This window comes from Sciurus carolinensis, chromosome 5 (assembly GCF_902686445.1).
Source record: "Sciurus carolinensis chromosome 5, mSciCar1.2, whole genome shotgun sequence".
NCBI classification, from domain to species: domain Eukaryota; kingdom Metazoa; phylum Chordata; class Mammalia; order Rodentia; family Sciuridae; genus Sciurus; species Sciurus carolinensis.
In genome coordinates, this window is record NC_062217.1 from 46,516,668 (window position 1) to 46,544,240 (window position 27,573).

Genomic DNA, 27,573 nt, shown 5'->3' on the forward strand with positions numbered 1-27,573 from the left:
ATTTATAAAAAGTTTAAAGAATATAAAATATAATTTGCATTAAAAATAAAACCAAACAGAGTTGGGTGCCGTGGCGCATGCCTATGATCCCAGCAGCTCAGGAGTTTGAGGCAGGAGGACTGCAAGTTCAAAGCCAGCCTCAGCAAAAGTGAGGCGCTAAGCAACTCAGTGAGACTCTGTCTTTAAATAAAATACAAAATAGGGCTGGGGATGTGGCTCAGTGGTCAAGGGTCCCTGAGTTTAACCTCCAGTACCAAAAAAAACCCAAAAAACAAAAAATAAAAAAAAAAAAAAGAAAAGAAAAACTAAACAGAAAGTTTACTAAAATAAATCTTAACCATTTCTTTTCTACTCTTATTTTTTCCTCAACCAGGTCCTATCAATCAAGTTTTCCTCAGGGTATGTATGAGATTTGTTTTGTCATTCTGCAAATATGTGCTTCATTCAGTGTGTATGTGTGATTCTCTGTTTTTATATGTATTTGTATAACATATATGCATATATGTATTTAATAGCACACAGCGCACACACAGATCTATTTAAATATGTATTTTTTATACAGAGTTTTTTTTGAATATATGCTTATCATCAATGAGATGCAGGCCTCTAGAGGACAGATATCACTTAAAGAAACTGGCACAATACCATAATACACTGAATAGAGCTACACTATAAATACTATAGCCTGCCAAAGGTATCAGAAGCTATACAAATGTACTGGATATAAAGATCCCCTACATTCATTATTTTTGTGCACTCATTTCAAGTTCTGAAGTCAATCTTAGCTTTAACTCTACCATTGTAAACTTTGTTCTGTTCCAGAATTAGATGTCTCAATCAAGTTAATTACCTATTATTTCATTATTATTCTAGCTAAAGATTTTTAGGTATAAATGGCGTTCACCTTTTGATGTGATAAACTGCCGTCTGACTACTCAATAAAGACCTATATTTTACACTACCATTATCTCTTCAAAGATTTCTGCCTACTTACATAGACAAAGGCACAAGAGTTGGTGGATGTGTTAGGAATTCACTGCCATAATTCTAGGCATTCTAAACTTGGTCTACGATAAAGGGATTTGCTCCAACAATGTTATCTATTATAGTTTTTCAAGGGCAGTATAGGGCAAGAAAATTTAACATGAATAAAATCCTACTCCTAACAGAGAAACAGGCTACTGGGCTATTTCTACTGTTGAGTCTCAACCCAAAGAAGAAAAGGGAATTGCTGCAGATCATTGATAAATGATTTTCCTTCCCTATCCCAAATAATAAATAAGCTCTGAGCTGCCTTAAGCACAGCTATGTATAATTTTTGCTTCAAGGAAGTTTGAATTAATTAATTAGTTGTTGATGCAACCTTTAGAATCACAACAAAATCATACAACTATAAGTAGTCATTGTTATAAGTCTCTCATATAATCCCATGTAATAGAAAGGCTTTGTCTTAAGTTGTTATCTTTGTATTAGATTTTTTAAAAGTCTTTTCCAGCAACAATTACCCCCTTCCATACTGATCCAATCCAATGAGCTGATGGAAACATGACCCATTTGGAAATATTAGCACAGAAAGTCACAACAATGGGATGCAGAGAAAAGTTACTAAGCTCATGCAGTGTGTTAGCTATAATACAGAATGATTTTGACAAGAAAATATTGCTGACACATTCTTGTTTAGAAAGCACACAAGGACCTCAGACCACAGGACAGGGAATGTTAGATTACTGCACATTTGCATAACACAAGCCAAGCTGAAAGCACATAACAGAAGAGGCACAGGAGAAAGAATTCTGCTTTGGAAGAAAAATTTCAAGAGCAGAAGAGTAGCACAAAGGAAATACCTTAAGATCTCGCCTTTCCAGATGCAAAAGTTCAGCCCCTCTGATGTCATGACGGATGAAGATTTCTTTGTACTCTCCCAAATTGAGCAGATCCAGCCAAGCAGCAACTTCCTCAGTGCCCCATTTCTGAACTACCAAAGTTAAGAGCAAAACCCCCTTAATTTCTACATGCTCAATGCATTACAAAGCAAAGGTTGGCCAAAGAAGATGCAAAACAGAGTGCAGCAGCAGTGCTAGCAAAGGAAAGGTCAAAGGTGTTGTTCAACAGAACTCTAGTTCTATTTTTTTTTTCCCATGCAGGTTACCGACTATCAATCAACACAAGGATCTGACTATACAGACGTTGGCTACCGTGCACCCATGCCTTTAGCTTTTGTTTAATTTCCTCATTAAAACTATGCAGGCCACACAACACACATAAAAATTTATTTTGAATCATTAGGATCAGTGGTGCAAGGTCTGAATAAGCTCTGCTAATTTCCTTAAGACAGTGGATGAAAACAGTTATAGTCATAAATGAGTCACAAATGCTAATTAGAATTTAAAATCTGTTATGGGATACTCAATTTTACACACTTTTATGTTTAAGGTCTTGCTGACTTCAAGTGTTGCCTTTATTGATTCTACTGCTCTTGATACTTGTGGCAATAAGTGTGCTGTTAAATCAATTTAAGGTCATTTTAAAAATTGTCGGTTTTGCTCTCTTAGTTGAATCATGTTATTTTTCAGTATGTATAATCATTCTCATACATTTTATTCAACATTGATTAGCTTAATAAAAGACTACTTATTTGCAGTATTTGGCTTTTAAATGCCCTTCAATAGCTGTTCTACGAATATCATAATTAGGTTTTATATCATTTTTAAAAAATGAGATCAATAAACTCAGAAGAATTTATAAAATTCTTATAAGCTAAGGATTTATGAAGATGATCTGCATATGAAAGGCAGCTCTCATTTGTGCAGAACCTGAAGGTGTTTCAGACTAGTACAGCAGTAAGTTTCATCTTTAAGAGAAGGTGGAAAAGGAGCTAGAAAAATGGCAGCACAGAGAGTTTAATTTTGCTTGAGAATGCAGGTAGCATAGCCGATGGTCATTATCAAGGGGTTAACATGGTGTCCTTAGAACAGGAGAAAAGAAGATATAACTTTAGGTGGAGAAATACATTTAGCAACTTTATTTAGAAGTCAATGAAAGTTTCTATGTTCCATTTATCAGAGTGATCTCAATTTTGGACTCTGAAGAAGAAAAACAAGTTACACACCGATATCTTGAGTTGCTGTTGAGAAAGATAAAGACCCATCTGAACAGACATAATAATATACACCAAACAAAGGGGAAGTGAGTTAACAACCACTTCATTTTCCTCTAGGCTTCATAACTACTATTATCTAGGTGTGATACGATTTTTATGGTAAAATTCACTATTTAAAAATTTTAAAGTGTATGTTTCAATGATATTTAGTACATTCATGAGGGCAATGCTCATCACTATCTGACTCTAAACATTTTCAACACTTCAATGGTATCACCTTAATATGCTATTTTTTCCCCATCACGTGGCCTACCTACCAGGCTGAGAACTTGTCTTCTGCTTCTGAACTTTTTCCTTTTTAAACTTTGGCACTATACGAAATACTGTGCTTCTGTTGTTCCTTTTGGTGCAATCCATAGGAGGTTCCTGTTCAAACAGAGCAAAAAGGAATTGTTTTAGGATATTAAGAGAAGAAAAGTTCACTTTTAACAGAGATAATATAAGAATAGCTTATCAATACTACATATTGTAGAACAGTAGTGATTTCTTCAAAAAAGTTCATGGTATAATGTATTTATGAAAATCTATTAAATTCCCATATAATACTTGTGTTCATAAATATGCCTTTTCTCCCTTACTTAAGAACAGTACTTTTGAAAATAGTGTTTGAAATCTATTTTCCCCTACATATCCTTTTTCGAAGATAAGCTTTGATTCTATTGCTATATGGTCTATAATCATAAAGATACAGATGACTGAAATTTACATACCTCATCTTCATTGGGGTGTAAGATATAATAAAGCCAGGGGATCTCTGTTAATTTCTGTAACTCCACCTCCACAGAGTGTAAGGCACGGGACACCCGCTCTTCATGTGGAGATTCCAACTGCTATTTACCAGCAGATTAAAAAACAAAACAAAACAACACTCAGCGACCAACTTCAAGGAGAACAACTATTTTATTTTGAAGGAGAAATCCTCATTTATTATGCTAATTTTCAAATAAGAGTATATTAAAAAACTAAATTCTTTTACATTTTCGTTTTAAAATATTCGGATAAATTTATTCTAATTCTTAATTCCCAAAGATGACTTATGTAGCTAACCTGACTTTAATAATATCACAGAAAAAGTACTGCTTTTAGTGTTTCTAAGTAAACCTTTCCCTCCCTCTGTTCCTCCTTCCTTCCTTTCTCTTTCCTCCATTCCAAGCATCTATATACCCATTTTTCATGCTTACAATAGTGAGTTGTTTCATTATTCTACTGATTTATGCCACAAATCTTTCTGATTGACATGGATCATCATATGAACAAATAATATTTCGTTAACTTGTCATAAACTTATCATAAAAAGAAATGTAGAAAAATCTCCTTGAAAACCAAAAGAATGAGTTTAAGGGGAAAAAAAATAAATTTAAGAACAATGTGTGATGAAAAGCTATTGTAAAAATCAGGGCGAAGCCAAAAACCTAAGTGGTTAATAATCTAGAAGAGGGTTTGGATACGTTTAGTGACTTTAATTGGTCACCAGTTACTTACTTTTAATTCATTCACAGCAGTTAGTGAAATGCATGTACAGATTCTGTAAATGACTAAAGAGGAAATAAACACTGCTATGCCCAGAACTGGAAGGCGGCTGACTGGGTTCTAGTCCTGGCCTTGTGATTAATAAACTGTGCATCCAAGGGAGGGGTAATCGCTCTCAGGAGCCTTAGTTTTTCTCTTTCAGAAACAGCACAGTGGGGCACTATTTCTGAGGTCTCTTCCAGCTAACTGGCACTTTTAAAAATTACTTTAAAACTGTAGAGGATCTATATACCGGCTCATTTACTTTTAGAATTGAAAGTTCAGAGAGCATATTGCTATTATTTATTGTGAACATTATTTTTTGTTGTTTTTCCCCTAGGTTTTTAAAGGTATCTACCTTTCCTAGTCATTAATAAAAATATGGAGATTCTCTTCCCTAATGTGTAAGATTTACCACTTTCATTTTAGTTTAAGGATATATGCTTTATAAAATTGATAAAATGGCTATTACATCTTCATTCTAAAAGTAAAACAAAGAATAAATCTTAGTTGTTCTAAAATATGATCAACTATTATGATTTCACTATTGTTAAGTGTGGACAAAATTAACTGGAAAACATTTTAAAATCAAACATTTATATTTGACAATGACAGAAAATTAAACACGTGTGTATAAAGGGGTGTCTTTCCATTTTCATGTAATACAATTGATAAATATTTAAAAAGTAGCACAAAGAGGGTATTTTTGGTGGTGAAGACAAAATCATGCTTCTAGTTCTTGTCAGAAATTTTCTTAAATATAATTCAAATAACAGAAAAAACATATTCCCTCAATATAAAAATTGGAACCCAGAACCCAAGTCAAAACTCATAGGATTTCCTATAGGACTTTTTTAGAAAAGCAGAAAAGATTCTGTTTAACAGTAGTAGTGCCAAAAACAGCCAAGTAGATGTTTCCATTAATTTTAAAAAAATTAGTTTTATTTGCAGTGCTGAGAATCAAACCCAGTGCCTCACACATGTGAGGCGAGTGCTTTACCACTGAGCTACAACCCTAGTCTTCCATTGATTTTTATCAAGAGATAACTGAAATTTCTCCCTAAGTTTTTCTAGAAGGCCATAGCAGTGACAGAAGCTGTGTTTCTGTATCCCAAGCAAAATACAGAAAGGGCACTGACCTTCATGCAGCCTTTAAGCTTCTCAGAGCAAAGGATGCTCCAAGAGTGGCACTTTTTTGGCCCATAATTAAACAGAAATTTCAAGCATGATTACTTAGGCTGGTTATCTGAAGGACCTCCTATTCATATACTCCCTAGGACAAGTATTATGACTTTAACGATTTCTATGACTTTATTTAGGTGTATATCTGCCCAAGTAGAGATGAAATTACAATCAAGCAACATGTTTTGAGATCACCACCTATCAATTAGAATAGTTTGAGGAGGGGAAAAGACAGTTTATGCTCTAGGCATTCCACAGGGGGACCACAGCATATGTGAAAATGCCACAAGCGAACTCTAGGTGGCGACAAGATCCAACATCCTAGAACATTTGAAAATGGTCAAGTATTTTTAAAAGACTGACTCTAGGTTACCATTTATGCTTTAGGTCTGTGGACTGTATCGGATTTAGACTTGCCTAAACTTGATTTCCAGGGCCAAGCTGTGTTAAACTAGGGATATTTCCTGAAATTTAATTCTTTGAATGTTGCATGTACACACAGTGTTCTTTAAGCAAGTCTGAAGGACCTGTCAATAATATTTCAAATGTCATTTTGGGGCATAAAACCTTGGATTTCCTCTAATTTCATGTAAAACTGAGGAATGATTACTACGATTTATAAAGCTCAAGTCTTTCAAAGCTGACTGGGAGAGTAGGATGCTATAAACACATGATGACATACATCTAGGAAGGTAATATCTTCTTCTCTTAACCTGAATTATAACTCCCAAATTTAGCCCTACATTTTCTGGAAGGCAAAAGTCTGGCAAAAAGAAGGTCCAAGGATGGAGACCAGAGGGTTGTTCTAGCCTTAGGATCTGCTGAATGCACATTCCCTAATGAAGGTAAGGCCCAGATATTTATTTCATCATTGTTATATCATCAATCACTTCTTTTCCTTACCAAAGGAACCCTGCCAACTAGCAAAGATTCTGTTTCATTATACAGCGCCTTCACATTGATGGCTATTTCAGTAGCAGTATCTCTTGTAAGATTCTAGAAAAGAAGAATATCAAAGATACATAGTTCTGTATTAAACTGGGATTCCATCATCAGTAAACACTTTAAATTGCATTTATTCATAATTTAAATTCATATCACGGTTTAAAAAAATCTATCAAAATTCTATTATAGGTACAAATCTATAATAAAAAGTTAAAATCTATCAAAATATATGCAAATGAACCTTACATGATGCCATTCACACTTGGGATAAATGAAAACAATGCATAAAATTAACTGTAGGAATACTGTCCTACTATAATAATTTCACAGCCACTTCCTATTGTGATTGCAAGAGGCTCAAGTGTTGATAATATCCATTTAAAATGTCACATGACACTAATGATCTCCACCTGAGCAGTTGTTTCTCCAGTAAACCATCAATCATGTGATCTCTCATGGTTCTTGGCATATAACTATATAAACACACATAACACATAAAGTATGTGTGAATTGGCTTTTGGTGTAAGTCAATAGCAGGTTATTAATAGGTAAGCTTTTATTGAGTCCAAAATTAAACACAGACTGTGTATGGGGTTTGGTACTCTTAACAAGCCTTTGTTGTTCAAGGGTCAACTCTAGTTAGTTCCATCTACTGACTTTCACTTTCAGTAGTGCCAATCAAATTGCTTTTTAGACTGTAGTCTTGAGAACTAGCATTTACTCAAGTGCTAATTTAAGTAACTTCAATTAAATAATTACAAGGATAATGCTATCAGTTTTCTCTATACTATACCATTGTACCATATTTCATAATTCAAGAGTTATGTTCTATCTACTGTTATTAACTTCTGCATTAAAAATTTTATAGAAGTATCAACTTAAAATTTAGTAAGACAAAATGATGTAGGAATAATTTCAGTGCACAATTTCAAAAGCAAGCAAACATCTCTAACAGGACGCACACTCATTTTTAAGTTTGGTCTTTACTACGGTGCAGGGGAGAGGTTAAAAAAGGAGTAAGGAAAGATGATAGCAGTTAAAAGGAGAAAGACTTGAAGGAAGGTGGCAAGTGACTAAAAGTGAAATGCAAAAAAAAAAAAAATTAAAAAAAAAAAGAAAAACAATGAGGAGAACTGAAGGACAGGAATGAAAAACATGGTAGAAAAAGGACAACAAAAAACTTGGTCACAAATTTCCCAGAAGCCCCTGGTAGAGAGTCATACAGACTATATCACTTTCTTTCACAGGATGTGGCGTATTTTATAGCATTACGATCACATGTGTAATACCAAAAGAATCTGTGGAATGAGAATTTACCATTAGATCCTCACCTCCGGGTACCTTGGGTTGGCTTTATTCAGTGCATGTGAGCATGCATTCACGGCATGGGCCAGTTCTTGCTCCAGAAGACAGTGAATTGTGGCTGCATCACAAATTCTAAAAATAAAAACAAAACAAATAAGCAAAAAATTTTGGGGGCATTGCTGATTTTTTTTCCATTTCTTTTTGGAGTATAAAAGTAGTAGGAGAAATAACCTATGAAGATCAGCAAGGAAAAAAAAAAGTGTTTTAAAAAATATTTTTAGTTGTAGATGGACACAATACCTTTATTTTATTTATGTATATTTTATGTGATGCTGAGAATCAAACCCAGTGCCTCACATATGATGGACAAGCACTCTACCACAGAGCCACAACCCCAGTCCAGGAAATAAGTTTTAAATGGTTGCTTAATTATGGAGGGCACAGGGTATATTTATAAAACATAGACCTCAATGCAACGAAAGATCTTAAAAATAAAAACTCTTTATGTAAAAAGTTAGGTTCATAATCAGAGATAAACATTTTAAAGTTTAACAAAATGGAGTGATACATCATTTTGCAGTATCATTAGAGAGAGGAATCACAAATATACAGTAGAAACTTTTACTCATTGAAAGTTCAAATACAACAAATTAGGGGAATACATTTATAATCTGTATACTAGTGCATTATCTTACTTAATGTTCATAACCTTAAGGGGTAGCTATGGTTAGTTTTCTCCACTTTATGGATAAAAACGTTGAGGCTCAAAAAGACTGAGTATGTGTATAGAGCTAATAAGTGATAAAGTCAGGACCTATGTCCATCTAACTCCAAAGCTCGTTGTCATACTCCTCAAGTTGTCAAACCTCTAAGAATAGTCCTGGAAAGCAAAATCCTAGAAGGGACCAAGGCAAAGAAAAGAAAGAAGGAAAGGTTCACTAACTAGTAGAAAATAATGCAAAGTTTGCAGGTGAGCAAGAAGGCAAGATTAGACAAATGCTTTTTGCTTCTGACATCTTTGAGGAGAAAGATCTTTAATCTAGAAAGAACAGAAAAATACCAGATACCTATATACTTGAATCAGGAGTAAAGGAGAAGAATTTAATTATTAAAGATCATACAACTGGATATTCAAAGCACAAAGGGGCCTACAAATGAGCCTCAGCATTATAATCAAATAATGTTGAGCAACCATGGAGAATAGGTAATTTATCAGAACAGAAAAGGATCAATGTTATCCTCACTTCTGGTTCTAGTGATTTTCATGTGCTTTATACTCAGAACCTATGCCTTATCTCTTCCTTTTCTGTCTACCAAAATTAATTTATTTGTGGTCTCTAAATTTCTGTGGTATACTTGTTAGAAACTGGTTCTAGGACTCTTTTTTTTTTTTTTTTAATCTGACTCTCTTTTGGAAATAGAGTTAATGTTTGGGCTTCTCTTTACATTCCATAAACATTTAATTAATAAATATAAGGTGGGGCCAGGGTTGTAGCTCAGTGGTAGAGCGCTTGCCTAGTATGTGTGAGGCACAGGGTTCAATTCTCAGCACCACATAAAAATAAATAAAATAATAAACATCTAAAAATATTTTAAAAATAAAAAATATATAAGGCAATATGCAAGTGAATAATATAGTGGGAGAATCATATGTAAAAGAGGAAATGATAATAGAGAGAGTATTATGTGGCAGAGTAAGGTAGTCATGTTTCCAAAAGTATATCTGGTCTGAGGACTTGATAAAGGAAGGCGGCAATTATAGAGGCAAACATAAGGCAGCAAATGCATCCCTTTTTGATCCTACAAGCAACTTAAACTACAACAAACAAACAAAGAAAAACTTGCTAAGACTAGAGTTCTCACAGTCTGGAAAGCCCGCAGAACCTCCTACCTAGTAATAAGCTCTTCTGCAGCCTGGGAGCACAGCTGCATCTGTGACACCTCTTCTGTTGCCAGGTCAACGGCATGATGGATGAACAAATGGGTTCGAAGAACTGTTTTACCAGAGTCACACTTCTGTTTATCTTCCCAAGATTTTAGAGTGCTTTCAAAGGCCTGTTTAAAAGCAGTATCACAATAAATGTTTAGCGTACAGCTCTGAGACCCAGGTAAATGTGTATTTAGATATTACATAAAAATCTTTGAAACTATGCTTTCTTTTTCTCTAACACTTCATTAAATAAACCACAAACATAAAACAAGACATTTTAAAGTCTTCCAATGTATCACAACAAATAAAGAGTAAGGTGATTGATGAGGATAGAAACATCACTGAAAATAAAGACTTTATGCTTCAACGTTTATTTCTTCAATTTGTGCTTCAATCTTTATCATTTTATTTTACTTTGCTATTTGAAAACCTTAACTATTTTATTTGATAGCATGAATATTGTCAATCTTATTTGTTAAGAGTTGGCCCTAATTAAAAATATATACTCTAAGGAAGACAAAACTAATGGAGACAGTAAAAAGATCAGAGGTTGCCAGGAAAAAGAGAGGAGAGATGCTAGGTGAACCATAAGGAGTTTTAGGCAGTAAAACTATCTGCATGACACTGTAATGGGGGATATAAGTGATTTATATGCTTATCAAAACTTCTAGGTAGACAACACAGAGTAATAAAGTATTAATATTGGCTCATCAATTGTAACAAAAGTGCCATGCTAATGCAAAATATTAATAATGGGGAAATGTGTGTGTCATGGGAGGAAGGAAGTGTGTGGGAACAGAATTAGAGTTCTCTGTACTTTTGCTCAATTTTTATATGATTAAAGTTTTTCTAAAAAATATTTAATATAAAACAAAATAAATATTTGTTCACATTTATAATCACAATGATTTAAATGTCAGATTTAAGAGAATTTAAATCTTTCCTGTTTTCTATTTTTCATGACAATTTAGGATTTTTAAAAAACAGTTTAATATAATTCCAGAAGAATCTATTTGTTACATACTCTGTCCCTTGTTAGCATCTGAGCTCTGTTTTTGTGCACAATTTTGATAATCCCTGGAGGCTGGACCCATGCTTCGCCATCCACCTGCACTGGGACTCCCTCATCACCAAATATGGTGATTTTTACCGTGCGGCACTGAAATAAAACACATTGTTTTAGAGTATGAATCATCCTGAGAAATTCACCATCAATCTCTGCATGCATTCAGGCTTGATATTCAGGCCATTCTGTGGAATGGAATGCTATGCTAAACCACTGAGAATAACACACTTAGAACTGACATGACAGGAAAGTCAGTATCGTATAGAAGCATATCCAGGACAGGTGTCATTAGGAATAGCTTCCCCCAGCCCTACATAGCCCAAGAAGTATAGTCGAGTTTGACAGAGAAACAAACCTGGGCTATTCGATGATGCTGCAGCTTAATGACCCTTGAAACTGCCATTTGCATGCTATCAAATACTGCAACAACTTCCAGGATCTTGTCATCAAATGAAGGTGCAGCAAATATCTGAAAGGAAAAACTACATGTCATTTTCACTGATGGTTTAGGTAAAGTGATACACTGAACAATAAAAACACTGCTATCTATCTATATTTAGAAATAGGTAAAAAGGAAGTAAACATTAGAAATTGATAATCCAAGAAAAAAAATCACTGAAGATGGCTTACAATAAACATAATTTTTAAAAGGGGTTTTAATAGCCACAGGAATATAAGACTCATCTACCTAAAGCACTGTTTGGGCTAATGCATTTCTAAAGGATTCATCTTGGTATAAAGGTATCAAAGGTCTGTCATATCTAATTCAAAGGTTTTGCTAAGTTAATGTGTGTCATTTTTAGAACTCTAAGAAACCCAAAAGGTAAAATTGTTATGAACATGCAAATTATGATACGATTTACTTCATTGTTCTAAGGGAGATCTTTCAACATTTTAGGGCATTAAACTATGGAAATGGAAACCTCGGGTGGCAAAATTCATGTTAACTGACTTTTCCTTTATGTTAGATACATCTTCACAATATTAATTTACTTAAAAATTTAAATTGGGGGCTGGGGTTGTGGCCTAGTGGTAGAGTGCTTGCTTAGCATGTGTGAGGCACTGGGTTTGATTCTCAACACCACACATAAATAAATGAATACAATTAAAGGTCCATCAACAACTGAAACATATATATATATATGTTTAAATTTAGACCGTATGACTGCCCTTTTTATCTCCTCTTTTCCTTTGTCATAAATAATTATAATTCTTGGGGCTAGGGATATAGCTCAGTTCATAGAGTGTTTGCCTGTCAAGCACAAGGCCATGGGTTTAATCCCCAGCACAGCCAAAAAAAAAAAAAAAAGGAAGGATAATTACAATTCTAAAAACATCAACATAAAGTAGTATCCAAATTTAGAATTTTCACTGAAAATATCAGGAAACAAACTTTCTAACTGATGATTCCTTGTAATTTTTGTTACCAGACTGTCTAAATTTAAATCTAAACTCTATTACTTACTAACTATGGAAACTTTACCTCCATTTTATATTGGTAAAACTTAGATTAAAAGGGTAGGTATTGGGCTGGGGATGTAGCTCAGTGGTAGGGCACTTGCCTAGCAGGCTGGGTATTCAGTAATGAATACAAAGCTCTTAGAACACTGTGACTGACTACCCAGGGGTGTTCAAGGAACATCAGCTTTATTTGTCTTAATCGCATTGATTTCTCATTGATTTTTCTCATGTGAATTTTCAAAGATCATGGTAACACCTCACTTTTATTGCTATATATACTTCAATGATTGTGCCCTCTTTTTCTTTGTGTGCACATGTGCATGTATTTCTAGGGATTGAACCCAGGGTCTCACACATGGTAAGCAAGTGCTCTACCACTGTTACACATCCCCAAATGTGTAACATTCTTTTTCATTCTTTGGCCAAATGAGCCCTCTTGATATTTCTAAAGTAGTAATAGATACAACGTAAGTTTAGGAAGAAGAACAGAAAGTTATAGTGGTGGGCAGAATAACAATCCCCTTGCCACCCCCAAAATGTTCATGTCCTAATCCTCAGAACCTGTAAATGTATTACCTTACTTGGCAAAACTAATTTTGCAGATGTAATTAAATATGGACCGTGAGATGGGGAAATTATCCAGGATGCTCTGGGTTGGCTCAAAGTAGTCACAAGGGTCACTAAAAAGTAGAAGAGGAAGGCAGAAAAGGAGACCAGAGTGAAGCAATGAAGATTCAGCCTGGCTTTACTGGCTTAGAAGACAGAGAGAGGAAGGTGAGCAGCCTCCGAAAGCTGAAAGGACAGGAAACATTTTCCCCTACCACTCCCAGAAGCCACACAGCCCTCTGACCTTGATTTTAACCCAGGGAGACTTTGACCATACAGAAATGTAAGATGGTAAACCTGTGTTTTCACTAAACTGGTGTTGTTATAGCAACAATAGAAAACTAATACAGGTAGGAAATTAAGAAGCAAGATATTCCCTTCTTCGTATCCTAAATTTACTTTCCCAAAGTAGATTTCTTTGCATTTACCAAAGAATTTGTTATCTACATCCCAGAATAAAAAATTTTAGCGTTAAACCCATGAAAAATTATCTAAATAAAACCTTAAAATAAATCCATTCTACCCCCACACCTTCCAGTATAAAACATTGACATTAAATTAAATTAATATTAAAAAGCACATCTTTAAAAGCAAGATATTCCATGAACTGAATCACTGTTGAGATAACAGACTCTATTTCTATTTTGCTACTTACATCATCCTCTTTGGTTCCACCCCAGAAGTTAGTGCCTCCGGCATAGCTAGGGATGTTTAATACCGCTATGCCTTGCAAACTGGGGAGAGGAATATACTGCCCATCGCACTGCAAAGCACAAAGCCTAGAGGTTAGACTTAACGAGTAACACCACTAGTTTGGAGGATAGTAAAAACACCAAAGAAAAAGGGAGAGGGAGCAAAGTGTGTTGGTTATGTTTGTTCTCTTGTAAATACCTTCCCACACATTACAAAGGCATTGATCTTATTTCTTAATTTAAAAAAAATCTGAAAATATAAATAACTAAAACAAAAACGACTACAGAAAAGAGCATTTAGAAAAAAAAAATGTGTTGCCTCTTCTTTTCCCTCAAGTCAGGAAGAACTTTTCTTGAAGCTTTTTCGGCTAGTTGGGCGATTCTCACTTGCTTTATGGTCCTCTCTGTACTAGATTTAGGCATCCTTTTGAAAGCAGCTCTTTAAGGGCAGGCTCTGGTCCAGTCCATCTCAGTAACACCTTTCTAAAAGGAACTGGTAGTTGGCTGAACTCAAAGCTGAGTTTTTCAAGGAGTCAGAAACAAAGCCGAACAAAAAACATGCTGTTGGAAAGCAGCTGACAACTCCTCGCCTTCTCATTAATCACTTAAATGAGAACTGAATTACCACTTAAATGAAAACAACAACAACAAAAGGAATACTGTTGGTGCAGTAATTATATATGAGGTGAATAAATTTTACTGAGTAAAAACAGAATTGTTACTTTTTCACAAATGTTGTTTCTTAAATTAAACTTATTAAATTAATGTCTGTTTTACCCTGTTAATTCTTCAAGCCCAGCTACTAAGAAGGAGATAATCAGTTAAGGAGCTGAATGTTTTCACCACAAAGAAATGATATGTGATTGAGGAGATCCATATGCTTACCCTGATTTGAACATTACACAATGTGTACACGTACCAAGATATAACATGGTGCCCCAGTATTAACATGTACAATTTTTATATGTAAATTAAAAATACATTAAATTACTTAGGAAAATGAGTATAATTATGTTACATAAATTTTAGGATCACAATAATTTAAGCAGTATTTGGGCTGGGGTTGGGCTCAGTGGTAGAGTGCTTGCCTAGCACATGTGAGGCACTGTGTTTGATCCTCAGCACCACATAAAAATAAATAAATAAAGGTATTGTGTCCATCTACAACTAAAAAATATTTTTTAAATCAGTATTTAAACAGAGCCACCTGATGCAATTAAGTGAACATTTAATGTAATGGAAAGATTGAAGCCTGTGTTTTTTATTTTATAAAACTTCAAAATTGTGTGTGTGTGTGTGGGGCAGGTACTGGGGGTTGAACCCAGGGGCACTCTACCAGCAAAGTATACCCACAGTCCATTTTATTTATTTTTATTTTGAGACAGGGTCTCACATATTTTCCCAGACTGGCCTCAAACTTGCCACCTTCACGCCTCAGTCTCCCTGAGTTGCTAGGATTATAGGCCTGTGTCACTGCACCGTCTTAAGTTTTATTTAAAAAGAGAAGAGCTTACAGATGTCATATTTAAAATAGGTGCTATTTCTCCATTAAATATGTCTCATATTAAAAATTATTGGGGCTGGGGAAATAGCTCAGTCGGTAGAGTGCTTGCTTTGTAAGCACAAGGCCCTGGGTTCGATCCCCAGCACCCAAAAAAAAAAAAAAAAATTATTAACTTCATAAAAATTGCATTTTCATTTCCAATCAAAACTGTCTTTAACATTTAGAATAAATGAGAAACGAGTTTGAATCCATTTTCAACCACTGGAGTCACTGAGACCTCAAATGTTTTATTTACCTCTACATGAGATTTTTACAATTCTTTTAACCATTAGATAGGCTGAGTATTTCATATTTAAAGATCCACATTGTAACCCAGCACCCAGGGCCATCCCTGTACATAGCTGGTACCAAATATATATTTGTCAAATGAATACTAATTATTTAGTAGAATAATGAACTTTTTCTAAATTCAATACATTGAACAGTTATCTTAAAGTGCTTTAGAAAGAGTTCTTTTCAATCATGACTAACTTAAAGGAAATGGAAAAAAATGCTCTCTCTGTAAATATAAAAGAAGTATTTTTAAAACTGTTTAGAGCAGTCTTTGCAAATGGATCCACTTTATTTGCAAGCATGGTATGGAGAAAGATGAGCATTTTCAGAAGGAAGTGCCATGTATATTGCTAAATGTAATATGTATGCATTAAGCAAAACACCCCAAGTGCAGTGCTTCATGTCTATTTCATGGGGTCTCATAGGAAAAACACAAGGTTAGCACAGATTTGACAAATTAAGATCACATGACTAAACAGTTTCTTATATTCAGGAAGAGCTTCAGGAGTATTATATCCTTTTATAATTGTCCCATCCATCCCATGTTCCCATTTGTGGCTCATGATATTGTAAAATGCCATAAAACCCCAGATACACACAGGCATATACATACCTGCTCCATATATCTCTGTGTGTGTGTGTGTGTGTGTGTGTGTGTGTGTGTGTGTGTGTATCTGCATGTGTATGTGTGTGTATATATATAGGTTTATCTGTCTATCTATCCTATTCTGTTACTCTGACCATGCAATGTGGGATAATGGAAAGACATTGGGCTTGGTTTGAATTCTGTCACTGAGTATTTGAGTAAGTCCTTTAAACTTTCAGAGCTTCATTTTGCTTAACTCTTAAATGGGTTAATAATTGTAGAACTTAGGGTGGCCAATAAGATAAGGTATAGGAAAGCACCTAGAATACAAAATCGGAAGTCAGTGAATTTCCTTTTTTAGTCATGGTTACATATTTTTTTATGAAAACAAAAGCAGTGAATTTGAAATGTTGGTTCCTTCAGTTATTAACTGTTTGATCTTAGGCAAGTTCCTCCTCTGAACTGAATAACAATATCTATCAAGTAAAGTACCGGGATTGAACCCAGGGGTGCTTAACCACTGATCACATTCCTAATCCTTAATAAAATTTTTATTTTGAGACAGGGCCTTGCTAAGTTGCTGAGGCTGGCTTTGAACTTGTGATCCTCCTGCCTTAGCCCCCTGAATCTGGGATTGCAGGTCTGGATCTTCCTCATAAAGTTCTAACAAATGTGATAGTACAGAAAGAATCAGTAAACTCCAACTAGTAAAATGATTTAACCAGTAGATATTACTAATTATTAATGAAGTAAATTAAACAAAGATAAAAATTACTATTTCTATCTAATAATCCAAATTTATTTAGGTTTCTCAAAGTATAAATAGATTATGGAAACAATTAAAATAACCAAAATGTGAATTAAACAAATATTTGTTCTCCAACACTTTTTTTCATTATAGCTTACAGCTGGATATTGTTTTTTAAAAGTGATTTGTTTTTCTTTATATTAGTATTTAAAGAATTCAAAACAATATGCAATCATTATTTCAGTTAATAAAATGAAAGAGCTGCTTGACACATGTAAGTTAATTATATTACAGGCAAAAAGTCACCATTCTTAATTAAAATGTTTAAAAACTTAATGAGATTTTCCTATTTATATGTCAAGGATTTCTCTATCGTAAAAGTAGAAAGATGCGTTACTGTGATTTTACTCTATATTTTTGGCATTCCCATCATTGAAAAGGTTAGTAATCTCACTCAGTGATTCTGAAAGTTCGGTAAATATCAGAATCAGAATTGATTTGGCTTGGGAAACAGAATTTATACATGGAAAATTCTTTTCAATTTACAATGTGATTTCTTGTATTTTAGCTTACTGCATTGTGATTTGCACAGAAGCATTATTTCATTTGTTCTGTAGACAGAGAAACCATAGTTGAAGTCTTTCTTCTACACAAATTCAAAGTTAAGACTTGAAATTGGAGTCTCCTTCCATACCCCCCAATACACTGGACTGTCACTGATGCAGGGATTTTTCTGGAAAGAGCTTCCTAAGATTGGTAAAGAGATATCTTTACCTTTATCTCAAGTGAATCATATTACGGAAATTAATTTATAGACAACCAACCTTCCATAGTCTTTTATTCTTGGGCATAGAAGGTGTTCCTTCATTTATTTTAAATTATGGCAAAGAATTCTCTACTTTTTATTTTACTTTTTTACATATCTGGTTTCACTAATTTGTTTCCTTTTTTATCATTTAACATACACTTCTGTATCAAGGATCTTAACTTGAGGTTCAGAAACCCAGGGTCCATGGAGAGTTTCAGAAGGACTGTTAACTTGTTGATAAAAATAAAAAGATTATGTTCATTAACCTCTGAAATTTAGCATTGTCCTAGTTATAAATGTAGATAACAGACATTAGCAACAGCTGTGATTTCATCATCAATACAAGTATAGATTTTTTTTATATATTACAAATGTTTCAGATATCATTTATGTTCATCATTTCTTTGAAATTATGATATTTATTAGACATGCCATTAGATTTTCATTCGATGTGGCAGTGAAACACATAATTACTCTTAAAACAATTTAAAAAATATTTTGGCCAGGTGAAGTGGCACATGCATATAATCCCAGTGGCTCAGGATGCTGAAGCAGGATGATCTAGAGTTCAAAGTCAATTTTAACAATAGTGAGGCACTAAACTCAGTGAGACCATCTCTAAATAAAATACAAAATGGGGCTGGGGATGTGGCTCAGTGGTCGAGTGCCTCTGAGTTCAATCCCCAGTACCTGCTTCTCCTCCAATTTTTTTGCTAATTTATTTTAATATTATTGGCTTCTTTCATAAATCTATATATTTTATATAATGCATTTCAAAAACATTTGTAGAAGAGGTCTGGAGTTTCACCAGAATGTCAAAGGATCTACAACTTCAGAACCTTTTTAAATGGAGTTCAAAAAGCAGCTGTGTGGGAGTAAGATATCTTGTTAAAAATGTGGACCTCAAGTTGAAATGACAAATCCGTGTTTGTAGAGGTGAGTTCCTTCCAGGAACTAAGACCAATCAGACATTCCAATTCCAGATAATTCTTTAAAGATGGTCAGTCATAGGGCTTAATCACAGAATAGCTTGCAAAAGCATACCCAATCATTCTGTTTCCCCACTTCAGTACAGTATTGAATACATAACATCAGATTATCAACACTATATAAAGCAGGCTTTGTGCTATGTGATTTTGCCCAATGGTAGGTTAATGTAACACTTGAGGTAGGCAAATATAAGCTGTGATGCTTGGTAGGTTAGGGGTATTATCATTTTTGAGTTATAGTTTCAATTTACAGAGAGTTTAATAACCCCATTGAGGAACACCTTACTTACCAAATTATGCTAAATTATCATTTACCTCTTCATTTATGCCTCAAGCCAGGGCTAGGTACTGTGCTAAGGACTGGGGAAAACAAACATGAACACAACTTCCCACCTGTTCTTATGAAGTGTGGACAACTGGAGACATAATTAGAAAATGAAGGATTATAATACACAAGACACAGGAGGACACCTAAGTTGTTCTGATGGAGCTGTGAAAAACAGCCTTTACAAAGTGTGATCCTTCCTGATTTTGCATCTTCTCATCTAGTAATCTCTACCTTAATTCAACAAGTGATAATCAAACCAGCTCATTGTATAGCTAAATTTTTAGAGTAGAAGGTATTTATCTTCATTATGACATTCAGTTGATAAGAACTGAGCCAGGCACCTCCTTAGTTCACATTCCAGTGTTAAGATAAACCCCGCGCCCAAACACACACACAAAAAAACCCCCAATGCTTTTCAAAATATATCATACTACAGAAAAGTATACAATTCTTAAGTCTGAAATGCTCTGATCAATAAATTTTAAGCATTGTTATTTTAAGTGTTATCTTAACACAGGAATGTGACTAAAGAGGTGCCTGGCTCAATTGCTATCAACTAAATGACATATTTTAAAAATACCTGGTTATAAAAGGATACAAGATAGGAAAGACATGCCTGTCATCATAAACAGTGAGCCTGAACCAAGAGTAAAAGAAAAAAAAATTCACAATAATAATATACTTTGCTGAGTCATATTTCCAACCTTCTTTTTCCTATCACCAGAGAAAACTAAACAATTTTTGCTGTCCTTAATTTCCTATTTAAATCAGTGAAAAATAATGAAAAAAATCCAAATGCTCAAAATCTTTTTCTTTTGCTAACTTACTATTAAAAATAATTGAAACAAAAATAAGTATATATTTAAATTACAAGACTGTATTTACTACAAATGTTATTTTAAGGGACTTGTGAAACTCTGGGTAGTAAAATGTCTTTACTTCAACATGAACTTACCTCAAGCTGAACTCTTTGTTCTAAATTCTTGTAGGATCTCTGTAGTAATTCCCTGGTCCCAAGGACTCCATACCACATCAAGTTTTTAGTTCGGCTCCTAGAAATAAATATTGGTGGGTAACCTCAGGAAATTTTACTCCATGAAGGCAGAGCAAGCAAAAGAGATGAATGAAATTAAAGCAAAACTGCCTTCATGTAACAACATTATTATCAAAATTACCTGCATTTTTCAGGGTGCTCCTCTCTCTTATTATTAAATTCTAATGAAATTTTCGCATCTAATCCAATCCCAAAGTAATTGTTCATGACACATTTTTCTGAATATCCATCTCTGTGATGATAAGGAAAAGTACATAAATGTCAATTTCAGGTTCATTACAACAATTACAATTTGTTCACAAAACAGCACTTAAAATCAGTTAAGCTTCTAGTTCTTACAGAAGATTGTAAAGCTTAGCGGGAATTACTTCCTGTGTATATGCCATGTGCAGAGACATAGTACATGTGTACAATTTTTGGTTCATGTGATATAAAGGACAAGGCAAAGCAGAGACAGAGTAATGATTTGTCTTCTGTTAAATTTAACAAAGTCTCAGTCCTTCCATCTTCTCCATAAGTCTCTCCATACTCAGATGGCTGAAGGCAGTTATGGGAAGGGACTGGTAGTTAGGTGGCCATACTCCTCTTTTTCAACCACTAGAAAGTTCTTTTACTCTGATTTTTAACAATGGGAAAATATTTATGTAAAAAGCTACTAGATTCAATCCATTTTAATTATTTTTGGAAGTTCAAAATATGGTACTTTCTTTGAGGAATGTCATTATGGAATAGATATATAATAAAGGTCAAATTAAAAATGGAAATAAAAAGAAGTATATCTTGAGCTGCCCAAAATGTAGGAATTTTGATAAGGGAAGCAGTCAGTATGGGTTAAAAGCTCCCCAAATAAGAAAACCTGGAAGCTGGCCATGAAAAGATGACAGATTTGGTAAGACTGAGAAGGAAGGATAGGAGGGGAACGGCAGAAACAGGTGTGAAGGCAGCTGTAAGTGAAAGTTTCCAGGAGAAGTGAGCAGACCTGTGCTTCCTCTGCCAGAGAGTGTCTCAAAGAGGACAGGGGGGAAAGGGACCTGACTCGGGACAGACAAGAGACCCTCTGAGTTTCCCAGGGCTCAATGTGCTCATCATTATCAACTTTACAAATTTTCTGATCACCCTTTTCGTATGTGGAGCCATATTTATCATGAAACATCTAAAATGCTACAATTCATATAAAACAGAAACAAGAAAAGTCAAAACAAAATAAGTGCAAAAACATTTTCTTACAATGAATCTATATCTGGGTCAATAAATGGCGTTGCACCAAAAGGATCAATATTTGCCAGTAACATTTTGTTGATAATGGAACTCCCAGCAATTGAGGCAGCTAGTCCTGCTCTTAAACCTAAACCAGAAAATAAAGCAACACATGTTAAGGAATAACAGAAAGAACCAGTTCATTTATGCCTAATCTCAAACATCTTGCTCCTAGAGTATGATTTTCAGTGACCATTCATCTTATGAACTAAGAACTATGGGGTCTTTTATACTTCCAAGTATCTGTATGTTGTCATAAAGAATTAAGGAGATAAGGACATTAACAAAAGTCTCTTCATGACATTTTCTCTTACCATTCCAACAATTCTATAACTTCAACAAATACATTACTTCTTTATTATATCAAATAATGTAATAAGTGTATGAGGAATTTACAATAAAGCCTGAATTGCCCAAAATGTCATGAAGTTACCACCTTCATATTCTGAAAGCATAAATAATAATACTTAAAATGTTAAGAGATGTAATAGGGTAAACAGTGTTACTGTCAAGAATAAGTAGTAAAATATTAAAGGCAGGTGTTTATGAATTTTAGAGGAATATAGTATTGAATATAAAAAATGAAGCACCTACCTATCTTACCTCTAAATATGTAAAACCACAAATTTATTTCAACATTCTATCCACTAACTCATGGCATTCAAAGCTAATGAGGGGTTGGGGAGATAGCTCAGTTGGTAGAGTGCTTGCCTTGCAAGCACAAGGCCCTGGGTTCAATCCCCAGCACCACAAAAAAGGAAAAAAAAAAAAAAAAAAAAAAAAAAAACAAAGCTAATGAATTTTATACTCAAATTTTATAGTCTACACTGATATCTAATTCTGGAACTTTTTTCAACCTACTAATATAAGGTTGAAAACATGGAAGTCTGCAAAGAAGACAAAGTAACACAGGCCAAGAGAACAAATAAGAAAGGACCGAGGGTGAACAAAAACAAGTTACAATGGAGAAACACTAGGAAATTAGAAAAAGAAATCCTTTCTTTAGCAAGCCTTCTTTCCCTCAACAGAGAGCTCTTCTTAGAGGATATTATTATTTACTATTTTAATTAGTAATGTTTAGCAGATCATCAAATTATCAGGATAAATTTTAATTTTCCTTTTATGTCTAAACAAGCAGATAAACAAAACAACAAATCTGGGGAGAGTAAAGAACAATAGGAGAAGTTAGCTACCAACAGAGCTCCAGCATTACTGGTGAGAATGAAAACATGACTTCTATGCTAGAGTCAGTCATGTTCTGGATTTACCTTTCTTTCTTTCAATATGCTATGGTGATATAATTTATACGTCATAAAATTCACTCTTTGATGTTTTAAAATAATTTAGCTCTTTGTAGCATGTAGACAAAATCATACAACCAACACTGATATCTAATTCTGGAACTTTTTTCATTATATTCAAAAGAGTATATACCTTAGCTGTCACTTCCAGTCCCCTAGACATCACTACTCTAGTTTGTATACCCAGGAGTTTGACTATTTTGCACGTCATGTACATGGAATCATATAACATTTGACCATGCTCATTTTTTTAAAAAACGTCCAAATCCAGTATATGGCTTTACAACTTTTTGTTTATCTGTTCAATAACTAATGTACATCTATGTTTGTTTCCAATTTGGGGCTATTGTGAATGTGGTCAGAAATAGTCATATTCAAGTTTTTGTGTAGACACATTTCAATTTTCTTGGGTGTGTGTGTGTATACGCTATATATATATAGTAGTGGAATTGTTGGATTATATGTTAACTTGATGTTTAGATTTTGGAGGAACTGCCAAACTGTTTTTCAAAATGGCTGTGCCATTTTATGCGTTTACCAGCAATGTACAAACATTTCAATTTCTTCATATCTTTGCCAAAATTCATTACTGCCTGTTTTTTATTGTTGTTTGGTATTTGTTCTTTTGAGGAGTGGGGGATTGAACCCAGGACCTTGCACATGCCAGGCAAATACTCCACCACTGAGCTATACTCCCTGCCCTTCTGTCTTTTTTGGATCACAGCCACCTTAATGGGGTAAAGGGACACCTGATTGTGGGCATTTACTTACATTTCTCTGATGACTAATCACATTGAACATCCTCTCATGTGCTCATTGGTTATTTGTATATCTTCTTTGGGAGATTGTCTATTCAGATACCTGTCTCATTTTAAAACTGGAATATTTGTCTTTTATTGTTGAATTTTTAGATTTATTTTTATGTTGTGGATAGCAGTATATAGCATCTGTAAATGCCTGAGTTCTCATTTTACTCTCTTGGTAGTGTCCTTTGAATCATTTTTTTTTTTTCTTTCTCCTTCCTCCACCCTGTCCCAATTCTGCAGATTGAACCCAGGAATACTCTACCACTTAACTTCATCCTCAGTCCTTTTTATTTTTTATTTTGAGACAGGGTATCCCTAAGTTGCCCAGGCTGGCCTTGAACTTGTGACCCTCATGCCTTAGCTTCCTGAGTCACTGGGATTAACTTTTCCTTTTGCTACTTGTGCTTCTTGTCATACCTAAGAAACCATTGCCTGATCCAAAGTGATGAACATTTATGCCTTTGTTGTCTTTAGAATAGATTTATAGGGTTAGCTCTTGGGTCCAACTTTATCTTTGCATGCAGAAATCTAGTTATTCCCAATACCACTGGTGGAAAAGGCTATTCTTTCTCCATTGAATTGTCTTTCTACACTCGTTGAAGTTAAACATAAATAAAAGAATTTACTTTTCGACTTTCAGATCTACTTCATTGATCTATATAATTGAACTTACTCCAGTATAGTATAATTTTTTTTTTGAAATTGGGAAATGTGTCTACTTCAACATTGTTCTTTTTAAAGATTATTTTGCCTATTCTGGGTCTTTTACATTTCCATATGAATTTAAAACTGGTTTGCCGATTTTAACAAATTGGAGATTTTGACAGGGATTGTGTGGAACCTGTAGTTCAATTTGAGAAGTATTGCCATCTCAATAACATTTAATCTTCCAACGCATGAACTCAGATGTGATTCCAGTTAGTTAGTTTAAATTCTTTCAGCAATGCTTTGTGGTTTTCAGAGTCTGAGTCTTTGACTTTCTTTGTTAAATTTATTCCTAAGCATTTTGTTACTTCTGATGCAACTGATTTTTCTTAATTTCATATTCAGATTGTTCATTTATAGGTATAAAAATGTAATTATAGAAACTTTTTTGCATATTGATATTCTTATCCTTTTATTGTTATATTCATTTATTAACTTCAATTGTTTGGTGTGTGCATGTGTGCATGTGTGTGTGTGTGTGTGTGTGGTGTGTATCCCTTAGGATTTTCTGTAAGATCAATCTATGGAGAAAAAAATGTTTCCTTCTTCTTTTTAATCTGGATGGCTTTAATTCTTTTTATTTTGCCTAACTGCCCAGGCTGGAATCTCCAGTACAATATTGAATGGCAGTGGCAAGAGCAGACATTCTTATCTTATTCCTGATCTTTAGGAAGGCTTTTAGCCTTTCATCAATTAAGTAAGATGTTCATTGTGGATTTTTCACAGATGCTATTTTGGTCAGCTTTTGTTGCGGTAACCAAAATACCTGATAAGAACAAGTTAAAGGAGGAAAAGTTTTATTCAGGGCTCTTGATTTCAGACTGCCAGATCCATTGCTTTTGTCATAAAGTAAGGTAGGATATCATGGCAGAAGGGCTCCTCAGTGGAAAGCTTCTCAGATCATGGTGGGGTCAAGAAGCAGAGAGAAAAAGGGAGAAAGTGACTACAGAGAAGATGAACCCTTCCAGGGTACACACTTAGTTATCCACCTTCTCCAGGCACATCCCACCTGCCTAGAGTTACCATCTAATCATCCATTTAAACGAGGATGGACCAATTAATTTACAGCTGTCATAATCTAATCATTTAACATCTGAACTTTCCTGCATTCACACAGGAGCTTTTGCGGGACACCTCACATCCAAAACATAACAGATGCCTTGGCCAGAATAAGTAAGTTCCCTTCTTTTTCCAGGTTTTTCAAGCACTTTTACTATGAGAGAGTGTTAGAATTTTTTATTTTAATTTGTTGTAATTAGTCATACATGTGGCTTTTTTTTTTTTTTTTTGCAGTGCTGGGGATCGAACCCAGGGCCTTGTGCATGCAAGGCAAGCACTCCACCGACTGAGCTATCTCCCCAGCCCTGGATTTTTAAAATGTTTCTTTTCCCCAAGTCTATTGATACGACTGTGTGGTTTTCACCCTTTATTTCATTAATATGGTTTATTGAGTTGACCTCACACTAAAGGAATAATACTTTCTTATGGTGCATAAATCTTGTGATATGTTGTTGGATTTAGTTAGCTAGCATTTTGTTCAGATTTTTGTGTCAACAGTCACAAGGGATATTGGTCTGAATTTTCTTGTGATGTCTTTGTTTTTGGTATCAAGATAATAGGGATCTCATAGAATGAATTGGAAAATACTCCTTTCTCTTCTATTTTTTTGGAAGAGTTTACAAAACTTATTCTTTTGAAAACATTTTGTAGGCTTCACCAGTGATGCAATTTGAGCATGGGCTTTTCTTTGTAGGAAGTTTTTAAAAATTTAAAAAAAAATTTTTTTTAGTACTGAGTAATTCATTATTTTGTTATGAGTTTAGTTAGATTTTCCATTTCATCTTGAATCAGTTTTGGTAGGCATGTGTATGTTTCTATGCATTTATCCATTTCACCTAGGTTGTCTAATTTTGTTGGCATGCACTATTTTATAGTTTTCCCTTAAAATCCTTTCTATTTCTATAAGGTCTACAATGATGTTTCCTCTTTGATTCCTAATTTTAATAATTTGAATCTTCTCTCATTATTTCTTTGGCTTGGATAAAGCTATGTCTATTTTGTTGAATTTGTCACAGAACCAACTTTTAGTTTTGTTCATTTTCTGTACTGATTTTTCTATTTTCTAGTTTATTTCCATTCTAATCTTTATTACTTGCTTTTCTCCTATTTGCTTTGGATTTCACTTCCTCTTCTTTTTCCAAGTTATTAAGGGTATTGATTTGAGATATTTCTACTTTTTCAATCCAGGCATATACAAATATAAGTTTCACTTAAGTATGTTTAAGCTGTATCAAAAAAGTTTTGGTATATTTTTGTTTTCATTCATCTCAAAATATTTGCCCTGAATTTCCTTTGCAATTTTTTCTTTGACCTACATATTTCCACAAATTATGCATTTCCTAAATCTCATTCTCTTATTGATTTCTGATTTCATTCCATTGTGGTGGGAGAAAATACTTTGGGTGATTTTAACCCTTTTAGTTTTATTGAGAAATGTTTTACAGACTAGTATGTGGTCTGTCCTTGAGAAAGTTCTACAAATACATAAGAAGAATGTGTTTTATTGAGAAATGTTTTACAGACTAGTATGTGGTCTGTCCTTGAGAAAGTTCTACAAATACATAAGAAGAATGTGTATTCTGCTGTGGTTAGGTGGAGTGTTCTTTAGAACACTCATTTTATGTGTCAAGTATTCTATTCCCTTGTTGGCCGTCTATCTAGTTCTTCTACCCACTATTAGAAGTGAGGTACTGGTCTTCAACTTTATTATTGAATTATCATTCATCTTTTAAAAGAACATGTTTGCGACACTGGTTTTCAGGGTCTAGATTCCAAGCTACTCTGAATGAAGCTGAAGATTTTTGGTAAGTCAAACAACTAGTATTTAAGGAGGCCTCTGGGGAACATATATTTTCCTCCATCTCTTACCTATAGTTATTTGGTTTCTACTAGTACTAGGTTGATCCAAGCAACTTCATTTTATCAGGGCTGAAATAGATGTTTTCGATTTTCAAAAACAAAGCAATTATCACCAGGCTAAAAATATATACAGAGAGACTAGTGGCTTAAAATTAAAAGGAAAATTGTTGAGGTACTGAGGTCATAAAACAGAGAATCAGATTTACTTTGAGTGCTTAAGAAATACATATTCTTGAGTTCTACCCAAAACTAATGAATTATAATTTCACAGGGAAGGTTCCAGAAACAGAAGAACCTAAGAACCTGTATTCCTACTGATATATACTACAAACATTCTCCTAAAAGAACATTTACCTTTGAGAACCCATTTCTATAGTTC

General features: G+C 34.2%; 1 protein-coding gene across 6 annotated transcripts in view; it reads right to left on the reverse strand.

Annotated features, from left to right (window-relative positions):
• Dgkh (diacylglycerol kinase eta) overlaps positions 1–27,573 on the reverse strand; it is a 182,440-nt gene that overhangs the window by 14,745 nt on the left and 140,122 nt on the right. For 3 of the 6 annotated variants that reach the window (XR_007108745.1, XM_047552710.1, XM_047552713.1), the window contains 12 exons: positions 21,434–21,551; positions 20,328–20,438; positions 20,108–20,204; positions 13,820–13,927; positions 11,453–11,566; positions 11,056–11,190; positions 9,993–10,156; positions 8,128–8,233; positions 6,755–6,847; positions 3,871–3,990; positions 3,418–3,526; positions 1,845–1,975 (listed from right to left, as the gene is read on the reverse strand). Coding sequence is in view for 5 of the 6 variants with exons in the window: in XM_047552710.1 (XP_047408666.1) it covers positions 1,845–1,975; positions 3,418–3,526; positions 3,871–3,990; positions 6,755–6,847; positions 8,128–8,233; positions 9,993–10,156; positions 11,056–11,190; positions 11,453–11,566; positions 13,820–13,927; positions 20,108–20,204; positions 20,328–20,438; positions 21,434–21,551 (1,406 nt within the window). In the remaining variant the exon portion in view is untranslated. Of the gene's footprint in view, positions 1–1,844; positions 1,976–2,829; positions 2,966–3,417; positions 3,527–3,870; positions 3,991–6,754; positions 6,848–8,113; positions 8,234–9,992; positions 10,157–11,055; positions 11,191–11,452; positions 11,567–13,819; positions 13,928–20,107; positions 20,205–20,327; positions 20,439–21,433; positions 21,552–27,573 lie in introns of those variants that run through there. The other 3 variants (XM_047552711.1, XM_047552712.1, XM_047552714.1) reach the window with 3 other exon arrangements.